The following is a 20,042-nucleotide window of genomic DNA, read 5'->3' as shown; positions in this document are numbered from 1 at the left end:
AGTCTACTGGGAGAGCACGGGTGTCAGAGGGACACACTTACCAACAGGGCCAGGAGCTGCCTTTCGTCACACTCTTCGATTGCATCTACGTGGAACTTCTCTTTAAATTTCTATAGTGGAAAAGCAGTAGAAGTGTAAAATTTCTAGGAAGATTCCCATCTGATCCCTCTACTATTAAGGCAGTTAAGATAAAATCGAGTTAGGCTTTACATGTTACATCGGAACCATTCTGCTTGGGAAGAGCCTTACCGCACGTGATTAGAAAGAATTAGATCAAAGAAATGATCTAATGCGATTGAGTTCTCTCCCTTGCCCAAACATAGCGGTAGCCATCTTAAAGCCAAGCTATGGGCTTCAGGTAGGCAAGAAAGGAGGAAAGGAAATAGGTGGCTTACCTCTCTCTCTCTCCCTCACTCCCTCTCTCTCTCTCTCCCTCGCCCCCCCCCCTCGCGCTCTCTCTCAATTGCCAATAGCAGTTTCACTTAATTCATGCATGTGTTGCCATTTTTATCATCTTAACGCTTTTGAAATATCTTTTAACTCCCAATGACCCCAGCAAAACAAAATCAAATACCCCACACTATACTACACTTATATACACACTCAAAAGACTAGAAAAAAGCAAGAAATAAAAGCAATTATGTGGCTGGGCGGTGGTGGCATTTGCCTTTAATCCCAGCACTCACGAGGCAGAGGCAGGTGAATCTCTGTGAGTTGGAGCCTGGTCTACAGAGATAGACCCAGGACAGCTAGAGCTGTCTCGAAAAACCAAAACAATAACAACAACAAAAAGTGCTTATGTGATGTGGTCTCCCCTTCCTTTTGTGGTAATTAGAACATTGCCAGCAAAAATCCAGTGGCTCCCTCATCAGAAGATAATGGACTTGATCCTGCCACTTGGTGAGATTTTTTTTTCAGTGAGACTTTTAGAGACCGCCATGTGAGCAAAGAGTTTAAGTCACCAGGTTGCTGCTGGTCCACAAAAGATGAGAGGCCATAGAGCAAACCAGACTCACAGCTTGGTCACCAAGGTCAGCCAGAGCCTGCTCAACCCACAGCTATGTAAATAAAACATAGGTGCCTACTAATGTAGGTCACTGAGATGATACAGCGGTTGTTACACAGCACTGGAGAAGAATGACTGACGGATACATTACTCTTCTTCAAAACATTGCTTCCCTCACTAGTATACTCAAATCTTGGTGTCACTGTTTCTGCTCCTACACACCCAGGAGCTGTTTTTCACAAAGTGCTATTGGAACGCTGCAGTCTGGATTTCCAGGGAACCTAGCTCACTGGCTGACGGAGCTCCTCCCCCACCTTACTGTGTTCCCCTCTCCTTATCCCAGAACTAAGTCTGACTCCCCAGTCACTAGGCGATTTCCAGAAGCTGAGCTTAAATGCCATCTAGGACTGGATGCCCCACTTACCAAAATAGAGCAGATTTCATCGGGGGTGGCTTTTGTGCGGCTCATGATCATTTCCTGGGCAAGGTCCTTCCGGCTTTCCAGTTTGTTCAGTCTCTCATAGGTGTCAGTGTTTAGGAGAGACCATCCAAGAAACTGGGTTAAAGTCTGAAGTGTAAGAAACAGTGGCTCAGGTCCTCTGTAGCTGAGGCAAACTTGCTCTGTGCACGGTGTGCACACTTTCCCATAACGATCTCCCTTCCACCGCGACAACCCAGTTCGTTTTTAAAGTTACTTTATTATTTTAACTATTACCTGAGAATTGCATGTGTGCATATAATGTGTTTTAATTAAATTCACCTTTATTATCTTTCCAATTCTTCACTTATCGCTCGCTCCACCACCATTTCTGCCTCTCAACTTCATGTGCTTAAACCACTGGGTCCACTTAGTGCCCTCTGTATGTGCGTGGGTGTGGGACCCTTACCGGAGCATGAGTAGCTTCCCAGAGGCTCTTTTCTGAAGAAAACTGAGCCTTCTCCTGAAGCCACCAATTTACTGTTGTTCCTTGACTAAAGGATGGGACTTCACAAACCCTTCCCCACCCCCCGTGCTGCCAACCCAGCTGCTTGTATCAACAGAAGGAAAAAAATATCTGAATTTATTGCGCAGACAGTAAGACTGACTAAGCTTTTCTTTTCAATACACTATGCTTCCAGAATATTCTGCTGCAGGAAAGGAATTACAAACAGAGTAAAATAAAGTAGGATCTAAAAATTAGACAGGCGTCTGAGGCCAAGAATGGGAGAGATTATAGAAGAGGAAGGGGCGGGGGATAAAAATATTCTCTGCTGTTTTTATAAGATTGGAAAAGAATTTGGGTGAAATCGAAACTTTATACTCGAACATAAAAGGTTGCAGTGTAGAAACCCAGAAAAGAAACGACACAGCGGTATCTTGATCACAAGAATGAGATCATGTCTCAAATGTTCTTCAGAACGTCACTCCAGACCAAGGAGTAGCCATGCCGCCGCTGTCATTTCGTGATGCTCAGATGCCTCTGTTGATCTTTCCTGTTTACCTCGGTGATGTGCTCGTCATGCTCATCAAAGGGCTTCCCGTCCTTCCTGTTGTAAAATGTAGCCACTCCCACAATGTCTTCTTTCTTGTTAACAATAGGCAGGGACAAGACATTTTTAATGACCCAGCCAGTTTCATCTACTGGTCCTTTCTATAAACAATAAGAGAATTTAAGTTACTTCAGTATTTTCACTTTTCAATTTTGAAACAACTATAGATTAACAAGATGTTCCAAAAGAAATGTACAGAGAAATCCATGAGCTCTTCACTCAGTTCCCACCAATAGAAACATCTTCTGTAACCACAGTACAGTACCAAAAACCAAGAAACAGACAATATACAATCATAGTCCTTATTGGGGTCTCTCTAGATTTCTGTGTATCTTCATGCTTATGTGTATGTTTATCTCTTATGGAAAATTTCAACTTCTATTAAAATCATCTAAACTATCCCATCCCACAATAAACCCTTCTACTAGACCTACAACGACCACTACCCAACCACCACTTAGCTTATTTTAAAGTAAATCTTAGGATGAGAGCGTGGTTAGGATAAGTACTCTATCTGTCCATTCAAATGCACCAGAACTAGGGCAATTGTGTTCGGACACTGTAACTTTCCCCTTTGCTCTGCACCCCTGGGGATGAAAAGGGCTTCTTATCCTTACGTTACCTCTCTGCTTTTTGCACTGTTTCCATCTTGCAATGTTTGTGTAGTTAATTTCTTATGTTAGGGTCTTTCTGTTGAAGTACTATCTAACCCATCAAGATAGACTTTCAGGTTATGCTATGTTGTGATTATGAAAACCTGTGAGACCCAATGGCAAGGCAAGCCCCAGGACAGTTGCCAGAGTTATGAGTCAACCATGGGTCTTATGTCAAGATGCTCCCATGCCAGTAGGAGGGATGCAGACAGATAGCTTCAGAAGTGCTTCTCAAAATGTGACCCACGGACCACAGTGTTGTGGAATATTAATATTAACCAGGCAAAGATGTGTTACATTTGTCTATGCCTTGGAATATTACTTGAACTGTGTTACTTTTGTTTTGCTGCATCTGTTTAATTATGCAAAGATGTGTTGCATTTGTTTCGCCTTGTCTGCCTAAGGCACCTGATTGGTCTAATAAAGAGCTAGTCCATTAGCTAGGCAGGGGAGGGATAGGTAGGGCTGGCAGGGAGAGAGAGTATATAGGAGGAGAAGGCTAGTCTGGAGAGGAATGAGAGAAGAGAACGAAGAGAAAGAAGGGACACACCCAGGGCAAGAAACCAGGTAGAAGCCAGACAGCCAGATGTAGAGACAGTGGGAAAGTAAGATATACAGAAAGAAAGAAGGTAAAAATCCCTGAGGCAAAATGTAGATGAAGAGAAAAATTAGAATAAGAGCTAAGATAAGGCACAAAGCCATCCACAGACACACACACACATCACCCCACCCACTCACCACCCTTCACGAATACATGTGTCTTAGGGTTTCTATTGCAGTGAAGAGACACCGTGACCATGGCAACTCTTCTAGAGGAAAACATTTAATGGGGTGGCCTACAGTTTCGGAGGTTTAGTCCATTATCACTATGGTGTGGCATGGTGGTGTGCAGGCAGACATTGTGTTAGAGAAGGAGCTGAGGGTTCTACATCTTGCACAGGCAACAGGAAGTGGTCTGAGACACTTGAGCATATATAAGACCTCAAAGCCCACCTCTACAGAGACACACTTCCTCCAACAAGACCACACCTACGCCAACACCACACTTTTAACGCCAGCTTCTTTCAACCTGCCACAGCATGTAACTAAAAATTTTAAGTATATATAAAAATAAAACATTTTTTAAAGATTCTGTTGCCTATGGTATTTTCTTCTGGGTCACTAACCAGTTCCCAAATGATGAGACAGAGATTTAATATTTTAAGTATATATAAAATAACTTGTCTATCATTTATTACCAGTCATTGTCCTGGGAGTGAAAAGCAGAGAAACTAAACCTCAGTGTATGGACCTTTAAGGTTTAGGAAAAAGAACACAATATACAATGCTTTCAAGGGTCCATCCTTGGAAACTACCTAGGAGCCACATTCCCATCCTTCATGTACCATCTTAAATCTTCCAAAATAAGCTTTACTGGCTGCTTCTGGGTGTTTTAGTAAATGTTCATTTGCTATTTGTTCATCTTTGTCTGTTTTGCTGTTAATTAGAGATTTTGACCGCAAAATGATAGACAAAAATCTAACTTGGGGACAAAACCTTCTAACTGGGACAATTCTATATACTCCTCCATCACTGCCCCCACCCCGCCCCAGAGTTAAGGGTCTCTTTAAAGGTAGGACCCCTTAGCCTAATTCAAGGAACACTGATGGTAAGTAGAACGAAGACTCCTTGGCCAAAGGTGCCTATGCCTAATCTCCAGCTCCTGGGAGTGTGACCTCACAGATGAAATTATAGTTACCTATCAGTTAACTGAGAATCAGAAACTACCCTGGATTTTACAGGAGGACCCCTATAATAACCGAGACCCTTAAAAGCAGTGAAGTCAGAATCAGGGAAGGACCATCCGGCAGAACGGGGTCTGGAGGGCCAACTGCTGGTGTGGATGATGGAAGAGGCCATGAACCATGGAAATCCAGAAGCCCATAGGGGCCAAGGGCTGGGAAGGTCAGGGCACAGGTTCTTTCCTAGCGTCTTCCCAGAGGAACACCGTCTTCTGACATCTTGATTTTAGTACAGTATGCAACATGTTATACTCTGGGCTTCAGAACCACGAGGTCATACTTATCAGATTGTTTCCAGGAGTACGTGGTACTTTGTTGTTGTTTGCTGTCTGTTATGGTTACAACACTGAGGAAACATACACATTGATCTCCAGGAAACACAGTTTGAGAACCACTGCCTCTCTTGGTTTGCTCCCCAAACAGCTCATTTTCAATGCTTGGTTTTTCCGTTTAACATTTTTAGGTACAACAGGGAATGATGAGACTCAGGGTCGAGGGTGAGAAGCAGGGTAAGAACGGGAAGGCAGAGTGCAGAAGGAAGCTGGTGTTCTGGGGACGGCAGATACCCCAACCCATATCTGCTCTGGGGACTGGTACACAGGGCGTGCTTGGGAGGGGATGTGGGGAGAGAGCTGGAAACGGCAGCTAGATAGACAGGGTCCAGGCTACGGAGAAAAGGATGGACCCAAGGAGGAGTAAAATCACCCCAGTGCAGCTCTGGAACAATACACAGGGCTGCTGGGGTTCCCTAGGTCAATATTGCCCATTAGAGGATTCTGGTTGCCTTCCAGGATAGGCCTGCCAATCAGTCACTATCTGGGAGGCCGGGCCTTGAAACAAATGTTACTGCAAGGTACAGCAGTCCTGAACCATTGGGATTCCTACAGGCTCATTTCCATGGAAACCACACTGAAGTATACTGCATCTCTGGGAGGTTACTGCAGACTGGAGTTTTGTCCCGTTCCAGGGACTCCTGATGCTAAAACAAGGTCCCCCCATTCTTTTCTAGGGCCCCTCAAACCTCAGTGGGCACCTGCTGTATAACCCCCATCTCGCTGATTCCACAGAGGCTGCTCCAGGTTCAGACACTAAAACACTGGCTGTTCCCCTCTCTGACATTCACTTGTATTCTATCCTGGCACACAATTGCTATAGACCTAGGGGCCAGGGCTGGGTTCAACACAATCATGAGCAGGTTCTGGGTGCAGGAAGGGAGAGACAAGAAGAAACAGGACCATATGGTGTTTGTGTGTTTCCACCTCGGTAAGCAAAGGGATGGGCAGGCAGAGCCAGGGAAACCTCCATTTAACTAAACAGCTGCGGACAGGTTTTCCCAAGATGGGTTTAGCTTACTACTGTGGCAGGATCACCCATACCCTAGGGAAATCAATGGGACTCCATGTGTCTCCATAGTACGAAGAAAGACAAACATTAGCAGTGTCCCTGGGGAGGGCAGTCTCTCCTCCCGACTAAGATCAGGGCTTTACTGTCTATGAAATGCTGGGCATGGAGTGCCAGCATGCACAGAAGAGAGGCTGCAAACATTCTGTACAGCCATCTCATCTGTCTGGTTTTCCAAAGGGACCAGGAAGGTCTAGCCAAGATGAGCAGGTCCTTTTGGAGAATCCGATGAAGCTAGAAAGAAGATGAACTCCAAAGTCCTATCACTGGGTCTCATTTCCACTGCTGTAATGGAATACTACAGGCTGAGTAATTTATTTAAAAAAAAGTCAATTTAGTTTGAGAGACTGGGAGGCCTAAGGGCCTAGCTCCATAACCTCACAGGCTCCGCTCACTGAATCATAACACGGCAAAGAGCATTACAGGACACGAGGCCCTGAAAGGGCCAGATTAAGTCTCTCTTCCCTTTCTTTGGAAGCTGGTAAGGCTGTGTGCCTTCTCGCTACACCCTGGTCTATCTGCATACCTCCAAACACGCTCATCAAGACATAGTATGTACATGAGCTTGGGGACTGAGCTTTCAACACATGAACCCTAAGGGGTAACGTTCAAACCCAGCTGAGACAGTGGGCAGAAGTGGTTAGTCCAGACAGTAAATACAGAGGGGCTGGCTGGGGGCTCCCCTGTGCTAAGTGGAGGAAGATTCTCCCGGAAGTGGATTCTCCCACAAGTAGGTTTCTGAATGTTGATTAAAAGAAGGTAAAAAATCCAGAACCTGGTAAGATTTTTATTTTCTTTTTTAGATCCTAGTTACAGTGCACTGTAGGAAGGGCTCCCGAGAAAGGCACCATGGGGCTGGCTTTGGGCCATACAATGTCTCCAGTCAATCATTCACGCAGACAAGAGCTACAGACTGCTTGCCATGCACCAAGCTCAGTTGTTGCCCCTAGAGAACCAAGGAAGGGAGGGAGTGGAAGTGTGTCAGCGTGCACTCTTGCTTTCACACACACATGCACACACAGTCATACAGATACAGACACACACTCATGCACACACACACACACACACACACAATCTCCCATCTTCTCTTATTTTTCTTCTCTCAGACCCCTTGTTCCTTTACTGAAGAATCGGCTTCATGAAGGCCATTGGCCTAGCTAGAGCTTTGCTAGTTGGGCCCCCTATGAAGGCACGAGTAAGGCAGACTCTGTGGATAAGGAAGAAGAGAGTACTCGCCTTGCCTGAGGGACCAGGCAGGCTCATGGCTGCCCTTACCTGGAATGTGAAGTACTCGTCTGCAGGGGCATTCAGCATGTTGCAGATCTGCGAAGGAAGGGACAGAGTCCTTCTGAAACATGGTGAGGTTAGGGTCACATAACCCATGAGGGAAGCGAGGGAGTGCCTATTGGGAGTGTTTCCCACGCAGCTCTTGGTAAACACGTTAACACCCGCTCTCTAGGTTAGGCCACATCTAGTTAGCCCAAGTTAGGCCACATCTAGTTAGCCCAGGTTAGGCTCACTGCTGTTACCTCCTCTTCTGCTGCATCACTGACTGACATTCAGTGCCACCTCCAAACAACCCCTCCGCACAAACAAAAGAGAAAGGTGACCAGAAAGACAGCCATGCTGAGACAGGTGTGTGTGGGCCAGGCCTGGCCTTGCTCTCTATGCTTCCCTAAAGTAAGGTGCCTGAGGGGTAAGAGGAAAAGGCCGGGCAGTGTTTCAATTGCTCCAAAGTAAGATTTCCCTAGAGAAACTGACTCTTCTTACAGCCAGAATTTGGAGACCGTTTCTCGTATCCATTTTGAGTTGCTCTGAATTTTCTGTACCTGCACAAATGGGTCTTATCTCAAGACTGTATTTTCACTTCAACCAAAGTCCAACTTGAACTGACAGCATTTCAAGCCTGCATGGTAATGGTTGGAGCAGTCTTCTCCTTTCAAAGATGAGAACATTGAAATCCCAAAAAGTTTAGGGCTCTGTTCAAATTCACTGGATGAAACTCAAATTGTCATCTCCCAAGAGGGCTGCTGGGATTGGTTCTCCTGGCTAGGGTTCAGGGAGAACCCGGGGTTGTATAAGTTGTATACTATTCATCTAGTATAAACACTTCTACCTAGAGGGTGTAGGCTGCCAACATTTACCTGCTCACACAATTCCTAAAAAACCTGGCAGTTTGGGGTGAGGTCTGAAGGATTATCTCCCCCACCACTGCAAGCTCCACGAGCCATGGAAACTGCTGGGGTTCAGATCTTTCTAAGAGCAGATGAAATATTGCTACTCTTTTTATGCTAGCCTTACAAAGAAAATGCAGAAATCTTCCGAAGCTTTTGTTTATTTTTGGTGCATGTTTACTTTCGGGGTTTATCGTGTTCTTGTTTCTTTGTGTGAGTCTGGATTTCTCTCTGCAGCTCTGCATTGTGTGGGGTTTGCCATCCTCTCGCCTCAGCCTCCTTGCTGCTGGGGTTATAGGTACACTCTCCCCCTACACTCCACCTTACTGTTTCCCAGAGTATTGATAATTTAAGAACTTCGAGGACTCTTTGGTGCCATTGTAATTTCACGATCCAATCTGAATGTCTGACATTATTTCACAGACTGCTGACCTCCGAGTGTGGCTTCATGATGTCTATCAATCTACTCTTCTAACCTTTCTGTAATGGACATGTTTCTCAGCCTTTGCTGTGAGGTCTCAGAGAAAATGATCATAGTCATACTAAGACAGCCGAGCACTTGAGATGGACTTGAACCGATCATGAGGCACAGCCACTGACTTAATATCCCCAGCTTTAAGCAGATGTCTGAAAATTGTGTTTCTTCAGAATAAGAATGTCCTGGTTAACTTAGATTGTCTTTCCTCGCTTCCTTTCCTTTCTCCTGTGCCAAAGAAAGTGGTCATCTCACTGTTACCTCGTGGGTGCTTGGTTCAACCATTGCATTTACCTTGTAACTACTAAGTGTTTCTCAGGCTGTTATTTTGTATTGAAGTTTGTTTAGTGACTTACGAATCCATTTTCAGCAACATATGTCGGCAGTCCACTAAGGAGTGTCCAATGGTCTGCAGGAGGGGACCTTGGAGAAGATTAAAAAAGTCATTGGCATGAATGGAAATGATCAGGTAGGAAAACCCAGCGGCCACTCCCATGGCTACTTCAGGGAAACACGCACGGAATCACGTTGATCTCTTCTTTTCCGTGTAAAATGTAATCGATGACTTTATAAAAGATGATTTCCTAGGAGGGAAGGAGATCGTGGGCACAGCATTAGTTCCCAAAGAAAATAGTCTTCACTGGAGGATGTGGGCTTTAAAATTCATGTATATAGTACCTGATTTCCTAGCCACAGTTTTCTATATAACGTAAGCTACTAAACGAATCATATATTAGTTAAAGGCTTGTAATCAGACAAGAGGCAGTACTGACCGCATACCCACCTAAGAGTGGACTCAATGTCATTTTAAAATGCTGAATTTACCCAAGAGCTTTGAGGGGGACTCTGATAACCAAACCACCAAGGACTCTGTCTTTCCTTTGAACGGGTTGCTTCTTTGCTGTCCAGGTGTAGCTGACATTAAGGACTTTATCAACCGCAGGCAGACATGGATCATGCCCTGAGCACACGGCCCTTCTCTCCCAGCTCATCTCAGCAGGCCCTCCACAAGAGAGGTCACTGCTGGGAGGACCTGGGGCCGATGAAGAATCTGAGGCCCAGCAAAACAATCAACTTCTGCTCAACATGAGCAGAGTGTATGGTGGTGAAGTGAATGCACTTCCTGCCTCCACGAAGCTTGCAGCTGAGTGTGGCAGAAAGCCTAACCCAGCCCCCAGTGCTCCCCATACCGCATGGCTGAAAAAGAGCCCATGGACTTCTTCAAATATCGTGTTGCCAGGTGTTGGGGGGGGCACGCCTTTAATGCCAGCACTCTGGAGGCAGAGGCAAGCAGATCTTTGTGAGTTCAAGACCAGCCTGGCCTACAAAGTGAGTTCCAGGACAGTCAGGACTGTTACACAGAGAAACCCTGTCTCAAAAAAAACAAAGCAAACAAGCAACCTTGTGCCAGTGGCTCTGACGCCTGCCTCATGCAGAGAACCGCAGACCCACAGGCCAAGTTTGGGGTTTGGGGAGAAGGAAAGCAAGAGCTTAATGAAATGTTCAGGTCCACCCTGCTGTGCAGGACTGTGCTTGGCAGAGTCCCGGTGAAGTTTCTTTCCTCCGTGCACTTCAGTTTCTTGGCACTGTACCCAGACAGCACTAAAGGAGATGTTCGCATTTACCCTGCCGTCTGGAGTCTTTGGTCCTTTGTAAGGCTCAACTTCTCCAAGCTTGATTGGCCACTCATCATAAAATTCCTGGAGGCAATCATAGTTAACCATTATTAAACAAGCTAGCCCATGATTCACCTTACCTTGCCCAAATTAACACGCTCACACACTTCATGTTACTCTCTATCATTCTAGAATTTTAGACTTGAGAGAAAACCCTAATCCTCAGCAATATTGCTCATGAACCTGTGACTATGGCTTATCTTTGATGTGTCTGTAAAATGGGGACAGCCCAACTTCAGTTTGCTGTGAGAATTAAATGAACAGTATACACCAAACACTGGCATATGGTTCAAAGAATTCCATGTACAGCATACTGGAATTCTGTACTTTCTGCTCCATTTATTATAAGCACAAAACTAGTCTAAAATGAAAGACTAATAATTAATCAAAACAAGAGACTTGCTGGTGATGGATACAGGTGTGAGACAGATAAGCCAAATTTGAGTCCTGTGTCCCTTTGCTCCTTGCTGCTCGCATTAGCCCCTGGGCTGTGCCTTTGTAGCCCTAGTTCTTGCTCTTGGTCAGAGCTGGCTATCTGCATATCTGTCAGTGAACCAGGTTTCATTTTGGTATGCATTCTTTAGGGGACCCAAGGGGAGGTGAGGCATATGGAAGAGGAAACCTTCTCCTTGGTCATGTCCAGGAGACCAATGGAGTAGCGCTCGCAGTTCAGGTATGTTCTGATGGTGTACAGCGCTTTATGGAACTGCCGCTCAACATCGGTGAGCTCTTCGAACACTTTATTGGCTGACCACATAAGGATCTGAAAGTGAGCATTAAAAAGAAAACAGAACAAAATGAGAGAGGGGAGGGAGAGAAACAGACACACAGAGAGAATATTAGTCAAAAAAAAAAAACAACCCAAGAGGTGTATTCAAAAATGAACACACAAGAAACTGCAGTTCTATGTTGAACCTCCAACAACCTCCATCGTGGGCTCTCTAAGTGGAGTTATGTATAATCATGGGTCATAAACCCATGACCTTTGCTAAGCCATGGGCTTATGAAAGGGGAGGACATGTGATCGGTCCAGCACAAAGAACAAATGCTCTCAACGTTTGCAAAGGGTCCAGTATCAGTGGTTTGCCATTGGACCTGTGAACTCCTCCCTGGGTCCTTAGCTAGTCAGAGTTAGCCCAACCTGGAACAATGGAATAGGGAGAGACCTTAGACGCACTCATCTCAAGGCCCACTTCTGTATTACATGGATGAGGGACTGAGAATCCTGACTACGGATATTCCTCTTTGCCCCTCTATCTCATGGAACCGGTAGCCACAAATAAATGATTCTTTTCCTACAGTGAACTAAGAGCTTTAAGTGGGAACTAGCGACAATTTAACAGTCACCCCAGCCATATGAGGTGGGTACTGTAATCACCACCACATCCTAGGTACAGAATCCACAGGCAACGAGGAAATAGACTGAACAAGCTCAGTTGGTTATCACACACATGGAGGCTGAAGGCTGGGAGGGAAGGCATGGGACGACTACTGCTATTGTCCCCTTACCTGGCTTCTCCGGGACTCCACACTGTACAGGTAGCTGGTGTGCTGCATCCTTAGGGCGACAGCAACAAAGCTGAGGTACTTGGAAAAGATCTACAGGCCACAGAGAGGAACAAGTTGTAGTTGGGATCGCGTCTTTTGGGTGTCCAAGTCACTTCCTGTGCGTGTCTGGTGAACTCTGGGTTAGCATTACCTCCTCATCCTGTTTGGAAAACTCAGGAGCGTTGGTTTTGTTTACCACCATGACCACAGCAAGGACCTCCTTTCCCATCACAATTGGGCTTGCCAGCAGGTTCTTGGTGACATACCCAGTTTGCTTATCCATAAAGTCAGAAAAATGACTGTTCTGGAAAAGATAAAAACGTTCATGAACTTGCCAAAATAGGACAGAATCAGAGAGTGGTAGCTACCTCTAAGACACTCTCTGGAATCCTAGGAACAGATGGCAGGAGCTCTAGTCCAGTAGTCCCGCCCTCAGCCCTGCCCGGTGTCATTCTGTAATCAGTGTGGGACAAAACTGTCCGTGTTGGAATGTTCATTTCCCACCCAAGCAATAACTTATCTGGATCAGGCAGAGGTATCACTAGGAGGAAGGAGGTAATGTCACAACCTGGTGGAAAGTGAGGTGCTAAGAAGATAAAAAGGGGGTCACCAGGTTATAGCCGTGTGCGCAGGGAGGGGAAGTATGCTGGACACCAGGACTGTTAATGCAAACTGTACAGGTGAAACCACCAACCCCTCTAACAAAGCATAGAAAAAAATCAGTAATCCCTCAAGACCCCTGGTTCTCAACCTGTGAGTCGCAACCCCCTTGACAAACCTCCATCTCCGAAAATATTTGCGTTACAATGTATAACAGTAGCAAAATTACAGTTATGAAGTAGCAATGAAAATAATTTTATGGTTGGGGTCATTACACCATGAAGAACTGTATTAAAGGGGCACAGCTTTAGGAGGTCTGAGAACCACTGCTCAAGAACCTCCTAACTTCTCCCACGTAAGGAAGATTGTAGTGCCTTCCAGACCTTTCTCTGTGACTGGACAAAGATGTCTCTATCTTCTATTTACTTGTCTAACTTTATGTGACATTTGAATCACTTAACATCGTCTTAGGGCCTGTCCTCCAGAGTGAAGCTTGTGGCTGTGGACTCCACTTAGATCCTAGACGACACTCCCTGTGACTGTCCTTTCCTGAGCAGTCTGCAAACAAGACCACACCAGTCATTCTGTTCTTGCTTTTATGAGATAGATTTCCAGAGTGAAGACCCCTTTGACTGGAAAAACAGGTTGTATGAAATTATCTGTGCAGATTCGATTATGAAATGTTAAACTTTCTTTTCCTTTTTTTGGAAATATTTTTTCCTAAATAATGTTCCTTACATATGGTTTCCCATCCCAGTTTCTGCCCACCTCCCCTCCAGTCCAGATCCACCCCCTTTCTGTCTCTTCTGAAAACAAATGGGCTTCTAAGGGATACAGTATAATATAGTAAGTTAGAACAAAACCCAGCACATCAGGATAGAACAAAACAGATGAAGAGAAGGCGCAAGAAACAGAGACCTCTCGTTCACACACTCAGAAAACCCATAAAAACACTAAACTGGAAGCCAAAATGTGCATGCAAAGAACCTGTAAGGTTAAAAGAGACAAAATGCAAAAACATATCAAGTAAAATAAGATAAAATTTTAAAATCGAGGGAAAGCCCTGACACAACATTAGAAGAAAAGGAAGCTCCAAAGATGCCATTGTATTCATTTCTGTTGGCCATGAACTACTGGGCATGCAGGCTGCCCCTAAGAGCTATTCACTTCCCTCGCAAGACTCCATGGGAGAAAAAGAAATTTTCATTTGCAAGTAGTTATCAACTGGAGACAACTTCCGGCTGAGAGATGTGTGCTTTTCTCCATTCAACGGGAGAGCCCTATGCACTACAGCCCCACGCAGGCCCTGCGCATGCTTTGCGCATGTTCCCTCAGCCACTGTGTGTTCAAACGCGCGTTCATCTTGTTGACTTAGAGGGCCTTGATTTCTTTGTCCTCCAAGCCCTCTGGCTCTTGCACTTTTCCTGACCTCCTCTTCTGCAGGTACTCTTCAGCCCTGGGAGGGGGATTTAATCAAGGCATCCCTCTCAGAACTGTTTCAGAGTCTGGAATTTCCTTCATGACATTGGGCTGTGGGTTTCTGTATTTGTTCCTATCTGCTGCAGGAGGAAGCTTCTCTATGATGGCTGAACAAGGCGCCGATCTTTGAGTACAGCAGAATGTCATCTGGGGTCATTTTATTCCATAGCAATCGTATGAGCAGGAATTTGGGGACCAGGTGCGCTAGGTCAATAAAAGGGTCAGTGATTCTTGATGGTTGAGACCAAGTTAAAAGGAGGAAATCTTTTAACAACAGGAAGCTGAGATATGCCCCCCATGCTGTTTCCTTGCCTACTGGGGAAGCTGGTCACTGAATGCTTAGGTTCTGTCCAGACTGGTTGGAAAGAAGGCTGCCTGCCCAAGGCTGACGGTTCTTGATTTCCTCAAAGGACTAACTCTCAGTTTCATTGTCTTTCTATTGGTTTTTAATTAATTTGTTTGTTTCTATTTTACTGATTTCAATAAACAGTTGATTATTTCTTCCTATTTTGGGTATGATTTCTTCTTTTTGTTCTAGAGCGGCCAGGTGTGCTGCTAGGTTACTAATATGAGATCTCTCCAATTTTTTTATTAGGCAATTAGTACTGTGCACCTGCCTCTTAGAACTGCCTTCAATGTGTCCCATAAGTTTAGGTATGCTGTGTCCTGTTTTTGTTTTTATTTTATTTATTGATTGATTAATGTTTCTCAAGACAGGTCTCACTATGTAGCCCTGAACTAAACTGTCCTAGAAATTGTTATGTAGACCAGGCTGGTCTTGAACTCAGAGAGCTCCTCCTGCCTCTGCCTTCCAAGTGCTGGGATTGTAGGCATGTGTCATCGTGTCTGGCACATTAAAATTCTTGCCCCCTTGGATTGTTTGATCCCCTTGCCACTGCCAGAGCTTGCCAGTTCTCCAAAGGTTTCCTCAAGCTAAGGTCTTTCCTGTCACACTTTATTTCTTTTGAGAGAAGAGAAAGAAATGGATCTCCTTGGACATAAACTCCTACAGCACCCGCAGCAGGTAATGCTGACACACGGCAATACTTGACGGCCGAGTTTGGAGAGTAAGTGCTCCAAGTCAGGGACTTGAGAAACAGGTTGTGGAGGCACGTAGTATATGCTCTTCAATTTCAGAGAACACCCACTCTAGGGGAAATGAGACTCGTCAGTCCAAGACCATAGGTTGCTGTCCACAAACTGCCCTCAGGGTCTCATTGCTAAAACAACACCTACACAATTCACTGAACACGGAGATGTCAAACGGATGCCTACATAGAGCCTCCATCCCTGTGTTCTAGTATCTTTGGTATAGGAAGGTATTCTGCATGCTACCAGAAATGTAAACACTAGAAATGACCTAGAATTTTGTTTTGTTTTTTAGGACAGTGGTATATGGTTTTACCTAGAGTCCTTGGGCGATCTAGCCTCAGGTAGTAGTTAACTGAGCAACTACTATGAGCCAATCATTTTATTTAGTTGTCTCCCTTCTCAGGGGTGGAAACTCAGTTCATTACAGTGACTAGACCTCAGCCGTGGATCTGATCCCAGGCCACTGTCATGACTTCCCTGTTACCACCTTCATGGCTTCCATGGTCAGCAGCAACCACCTCTGCATCTTTGTCTAGGGGTCTCCTACACACTCACCCTGTCCACACTGCTACCCCAATGAGAGGTGTGTGTGATCCGTGGTGTGCTGAGAAAGGAAAGCCTTGAGGACCTCGGCGACTGTTCCAGACCTCACACCCTGTCTTTCTGACTGGAACAGATTCTTACTACAGAGGTGGAAATGTCGTCATGGGCCATGGCATCTGTAAAGGGTCCTTGTCAAAAATCAAATAAGGTGCCGGGCAGTGGTGGTACACGTTTTTAATCCCAGCACTCAGGAGGCAGAGACAAGTGAGTTCGAGGCCAGTCTTGTCTACGAGCATTAGTTCCAGGACAGCTAGGGCTACACAGAGAAACCTTGGCTCAAAAAGCAAACAAACAAACACAAATCAAAGAAGGTTAAGAAGTAAAAATTCTTTACTAACTGGCAAATGCGATAGAAAGGTAAAGAGTGATTCTGAGTTCCCTTAAAACTCTGGTTTCCACAAGCCCAGAGAAAGCAGACAACAGAGAGAACCCTGAGAGAGACATTCATGGATCTAAATAGGAAGATGAAAAAGGCAACATCTCCTGAATTAATTGGGAGCGTGGAAGTCATGAAAAAAGGTAGAAGGGGAGAGGGGAGGAGGAGAGGGGAGTGGAGAAAAATGTGTAGCTCAATAAAAACAATAAAAATAAGTAATTAAACAAAAACAAAGCAAACAAAACAAAACCAAACAAACAAAAAACTGCAGCTCCAACCTTCCTTTGCTGCAGATTTTACTGCAGTGGCCAAAGCACGGGACACCACGAAGATGCCGAGCAGTGGTAGGCGCTGGCCAGAGTCAGGAGCCCTTGATTCCGTCCCAGCTCTTCCCATTCACTGACATCTACCAAGGACTCTGGGGCAAAAACTGTTCTGTGACCTCCAACTTCCCATCTGACAGAGGAGAGGGCTGGGCTAAAGATTCACCAAGCCTTCCCTACTCAGATAGCCCACAGTTGAGGAAGTTCTCTTTGTCCTGCCGCATCTGCTCACCCAACAGACCTGTGTGTAAAGAACTGGCCGCGTATCAGAACCACCTAGGGAGCCCACGTCCCAGACTAAGTGTCTACTGTGATTGGTCTGTTGGGAGTCGCAAGCACAGGCACTGTTAATCTGATTTCACGGAGAGCTGGAGTTGACTACTCTAGTAGGCCACTGGAGAGAAAAGAGGCCTCCGACTCCCGCTGAGCTCAGCTTCTCCAGCTTCTACACGGTGTGCCTCTCCACCTGATTCTGAATACCAGGAGTGCTGAGGGAAACAGGGATAAGCTTTCCCCGAGTCCGTCACCCTTATTGCGACGCTCCAGGGACAAGACAGGCTAGGATGCATTCTTGCTGTTATCTCCTCCCTACCAGAAATCATTTTGCCCAATTCTCCTTAGAAAAAAAAAAGTCTCAGAAGAAAAAAAATAAATAAACGCTCACATCAGATTCTGAAGTTTGATGTCTATAATTTTGGAGAGGTGAAGAAGTATATTCTCATTCGAAAACATCAGGACATAACCTGTTAGCTGGGGTCAAGAGATGCAGTCTTTAGACAAATCAACCCTTGGACCTGAGGAGTGTCCTGCGGTTGTTTGCGGAATGGCGCTAATGTTTGACGCACTGATCCTCACTGTCTGGGTAAGCCTCCTGTAATCAGCTTCAGGAGGTATTTGGAGATTATCTCCGACCTTTCAGCTGCCCTTAGTCACGAGTCGGTTTATGAACCCTGAACAGAAGACACTTCAGGGGCTGCCCTCTGACTCATCTCCCCTCCTTCAGAACAGGGGTGTCCCTGTCTGTTAACAGTAAGTCACAGTAATGGGACAGACGTGTGTAAGATGGCAGAAACCGCGGGCCAGCACTCTGGGTGCTTCCCAGTGAGGGATTATGGGTGATTAGCGTTTTATAATGCTTTTCTAAAACGACTGACCATGTGTGCCAGTGGTCAGAAGAAAGAGATGATTTTTCTGTGTCCATAAGGAGCATAGCGATGCCTTGTCTTAGAACAGTGACGTCTTGGTCATTAGCAGGGTGCAAAGGCCTCCCTCCTTATATAATTGGAATTTGTGACCACTGGAACTTGCAGCTGATCATCCCCGTTGTGGGGGATGGGCACTGAATCACTTAAATCCACATTTGTGAGGATTCAAGTCAAAGATTTTAAACTTTGAATAGGAGAAACGCTTTCTTTTTTTGCACCGTGGACCTATGGATGGAAGAATCTGTGTATTAGCCGGTTCATCGTAGAGAAACCTCCAAGGGTTGTGACCGAGAGGCCTGGGAACGGTTCCCTGTACTAGACTTTGATGTGCTGGCTAATCTCCTAGTGGACTTGGCACAATGGTAGTTCCCAAAGCAGTGGAGGAAATGGGGAGAAGACGAGGAACATACTAGACCAAGCCAGCCAGGAGCACCTGATTTAAAAAAAATGAAAACAAACAAAATCACTTCAAGACTCACTTACACTTACAATAAAAACTGTATTCACCGCTCCTCTAAAACCTAGCTTTGACGGGCACCTTGTATTTTGTTAACTGTAGTCTGGCTAGGTCTGTGACAAGACCTCTGCCCTACTGCAGGAAGGGCCACCTACCTTTCTCACATCTGAGACATTAACGGCTTTCTTCGTATGAGCGACCCAGCCAACTATCCCAATGTCCAACGGAAACACGACTTCTCTGTCAGGGGCCACCAGGTTGTCCTCAAACTTAGAAGTTGGGGTGATGTCCAGCAGCCTGGAGGCCACTTCAGGTGTACCATTTCTGGCTCGGCATGCGAACATACTGCAGCGGTCAGCCTGGAGGAGCTGAGTCAGCCTCTGCAGGGCCCTGTGAGCCACCTGCTCGGCACTGCCTGCCTCGTCCTGCATCTGCCGCAGTAGCTCCAGGCACAGGGCTGACTCCTCCACCTGCGCCATCTCAGGGAGAGACATGCTGGCCTGGACCCCTGGATGGCTGTTTTGGAAGATCGGCCCCAGCGCCTCCACCCGAAGCTTCTTGTCAAAATACTCCTTGGCAAACTGAGGGTTCTCTTCCAGGTATCTCTCCACAGCATCTTGGCTGATCTCACCCATGGTGTGGCTTGTGTTGCTGCTGCTGTCCAGAGAGGAAGACCCCTCAGAGTGACACCGGGGCCAGAGTGACGAAAAGAAAATCCATCCTGGCCAAAATCATCAAGGACGCATCAGTGATACCTCCTTAGGCCCCCAAAGGGAAAGCAGGAAGGTTGCTTAGCCGTTCTCTCAAACTGCCTGGGACGTGGCCTGAGACCTCGGCTTATGGGAGCCCAGAAGCAGTGGATTAGTCAGCCCTTTCAGGCCCAAAATCCCTCAGCATTATTAGCCCCTAAGTCCTTGAGAATCACCAGAGAATCTCTGAACAGCCAGGCAAGAGTCAAGCGGCAATGTCTGTTCCAGAAGAACAACCCAACTGCTGTTGTCCAAAGCCAAGAAGAATCCCAGACCTCTTTCCTTGGTTACCTAGCAGTAGCATAGACAGACCCTTTAAACTGTGATAGCTGTCCGGATGGCTTGTGTATAGACCTCAGACGTGCTTGGGGTTTTGGGTTTTGCGTATGTAGCAGCTTTAATCATTTCAGTGCGCATTGGCGTGGGAGACAGAAGGGTTTCACATCCGAGTAGCACAAAAATGAATATTAAGTCTTCCCTCTTCTCCAAAGCCCTTTGATCCCCCCAGTTGTTCTGTCTACTCTACTCTCGTTGTGGAATACCAGTTTAATGAAGGAAGCATGTGTTGCATTTGTTTATGCTGTGGAATATTAACTTTAACTATGTGAAGGTGTATTGTACTTGTTTGTGCCGCCTTTGTTTAATGATGTAAAGATATACTACATTTGTTTCATTTTGCCTGCCTAAGGCACCTGTTTGGTCTAATAAAAAGCTGAACAATCACTAGCTAGGCAGGAGAGGCATAGACAAGATTGGTGGGCAGAAAAAAGAGGGGAAAAGAAAGGGAGAAGGAAATAAGAGAAAAAGAGAGGGACATGCCCTGGGCCAGGAGCCAGGCATCCCTCAGCCAGCCATGGAGACAGCAGGACATATCTGTAAGATAGGCAGAAAGAAAGGAAGGTAAAAAACCCTGA

The 20,042-nt window shown here is 45.8% G+C and overlaps 1 protein-coding gene across 2 annotated transcripts in view; it reads right to left on the bottom strand.

Moving 5' to 3' along the window:
* Positions 1-19,014, bottom strand: part of Pde6c (phosphodiesterase 6C) — a 38,914-nt gene extending 19,900 nt beyond the window's left edge. For both annotated transcript variants that reach the window (XM_075975087.1, XM_075975088.1), the window contains exons 1-11: positions 18,535-19,014; positions 12,396-12,548; positions 12,206-12,295; positions 11,319-11,459; positions 10,646-10,720; positions 9,540-9,604; positions 9,377-9,443; positions 7,647-7,694; positions 2,488-2,637; positions 1,431-1,574; positions 42-110 (exon numbers count right to left, since the gene is read on the bottom strand). In XM_075975087.1, the coding sequence (XP_075831202.1) occupies positions 42-110; positions 1,431-1,574; positions 2,488-2,637; positions 7,647-7,694; positions 9,377-9,443; positions 9,540-9,604; positions 10,646-10,720; positions 11,319-11,459; positions 12,206-12,295; positions 12,396-12,548; positions 18,535-19,014 (1,482 nt within the window). The remainder of the gene's footprint in view (positions 1-41; positions 111-1,430; positions 1,575-2,487; positions 2,638-7,646; positions 7,695-9,376; positions 9,444-9,539; positions 9,605-10,645; positions 10,721-11,318; positions 11,460-12,205; positions 12,296-12,395; positions 12,549-18,534) is intronic.
* Positions 19,015-20,042: the final 1,028 nt, after the last annotated feature.

The sequence above is a fragment of the Microtus pennsylvanicus genome, chromosome 5, assembly GCF_037038515.1.
Source record: "Microtus pennsylvanicus isolate mMicPen1 chromosome 5, mMicPen1.hap1, whole genome shotgun sequence".
Taxonomy (NCBI): Eukaryota; Metazoa; Chordata; class Mammalia; order Rodentia; family Cricetidae; genus Microtus; species Microtus pennsylvanicus.
Note: the sequence above shows the minus strand (reverse complement) of the source record. Positions and strands in the feature narration are given on the sequence as shown.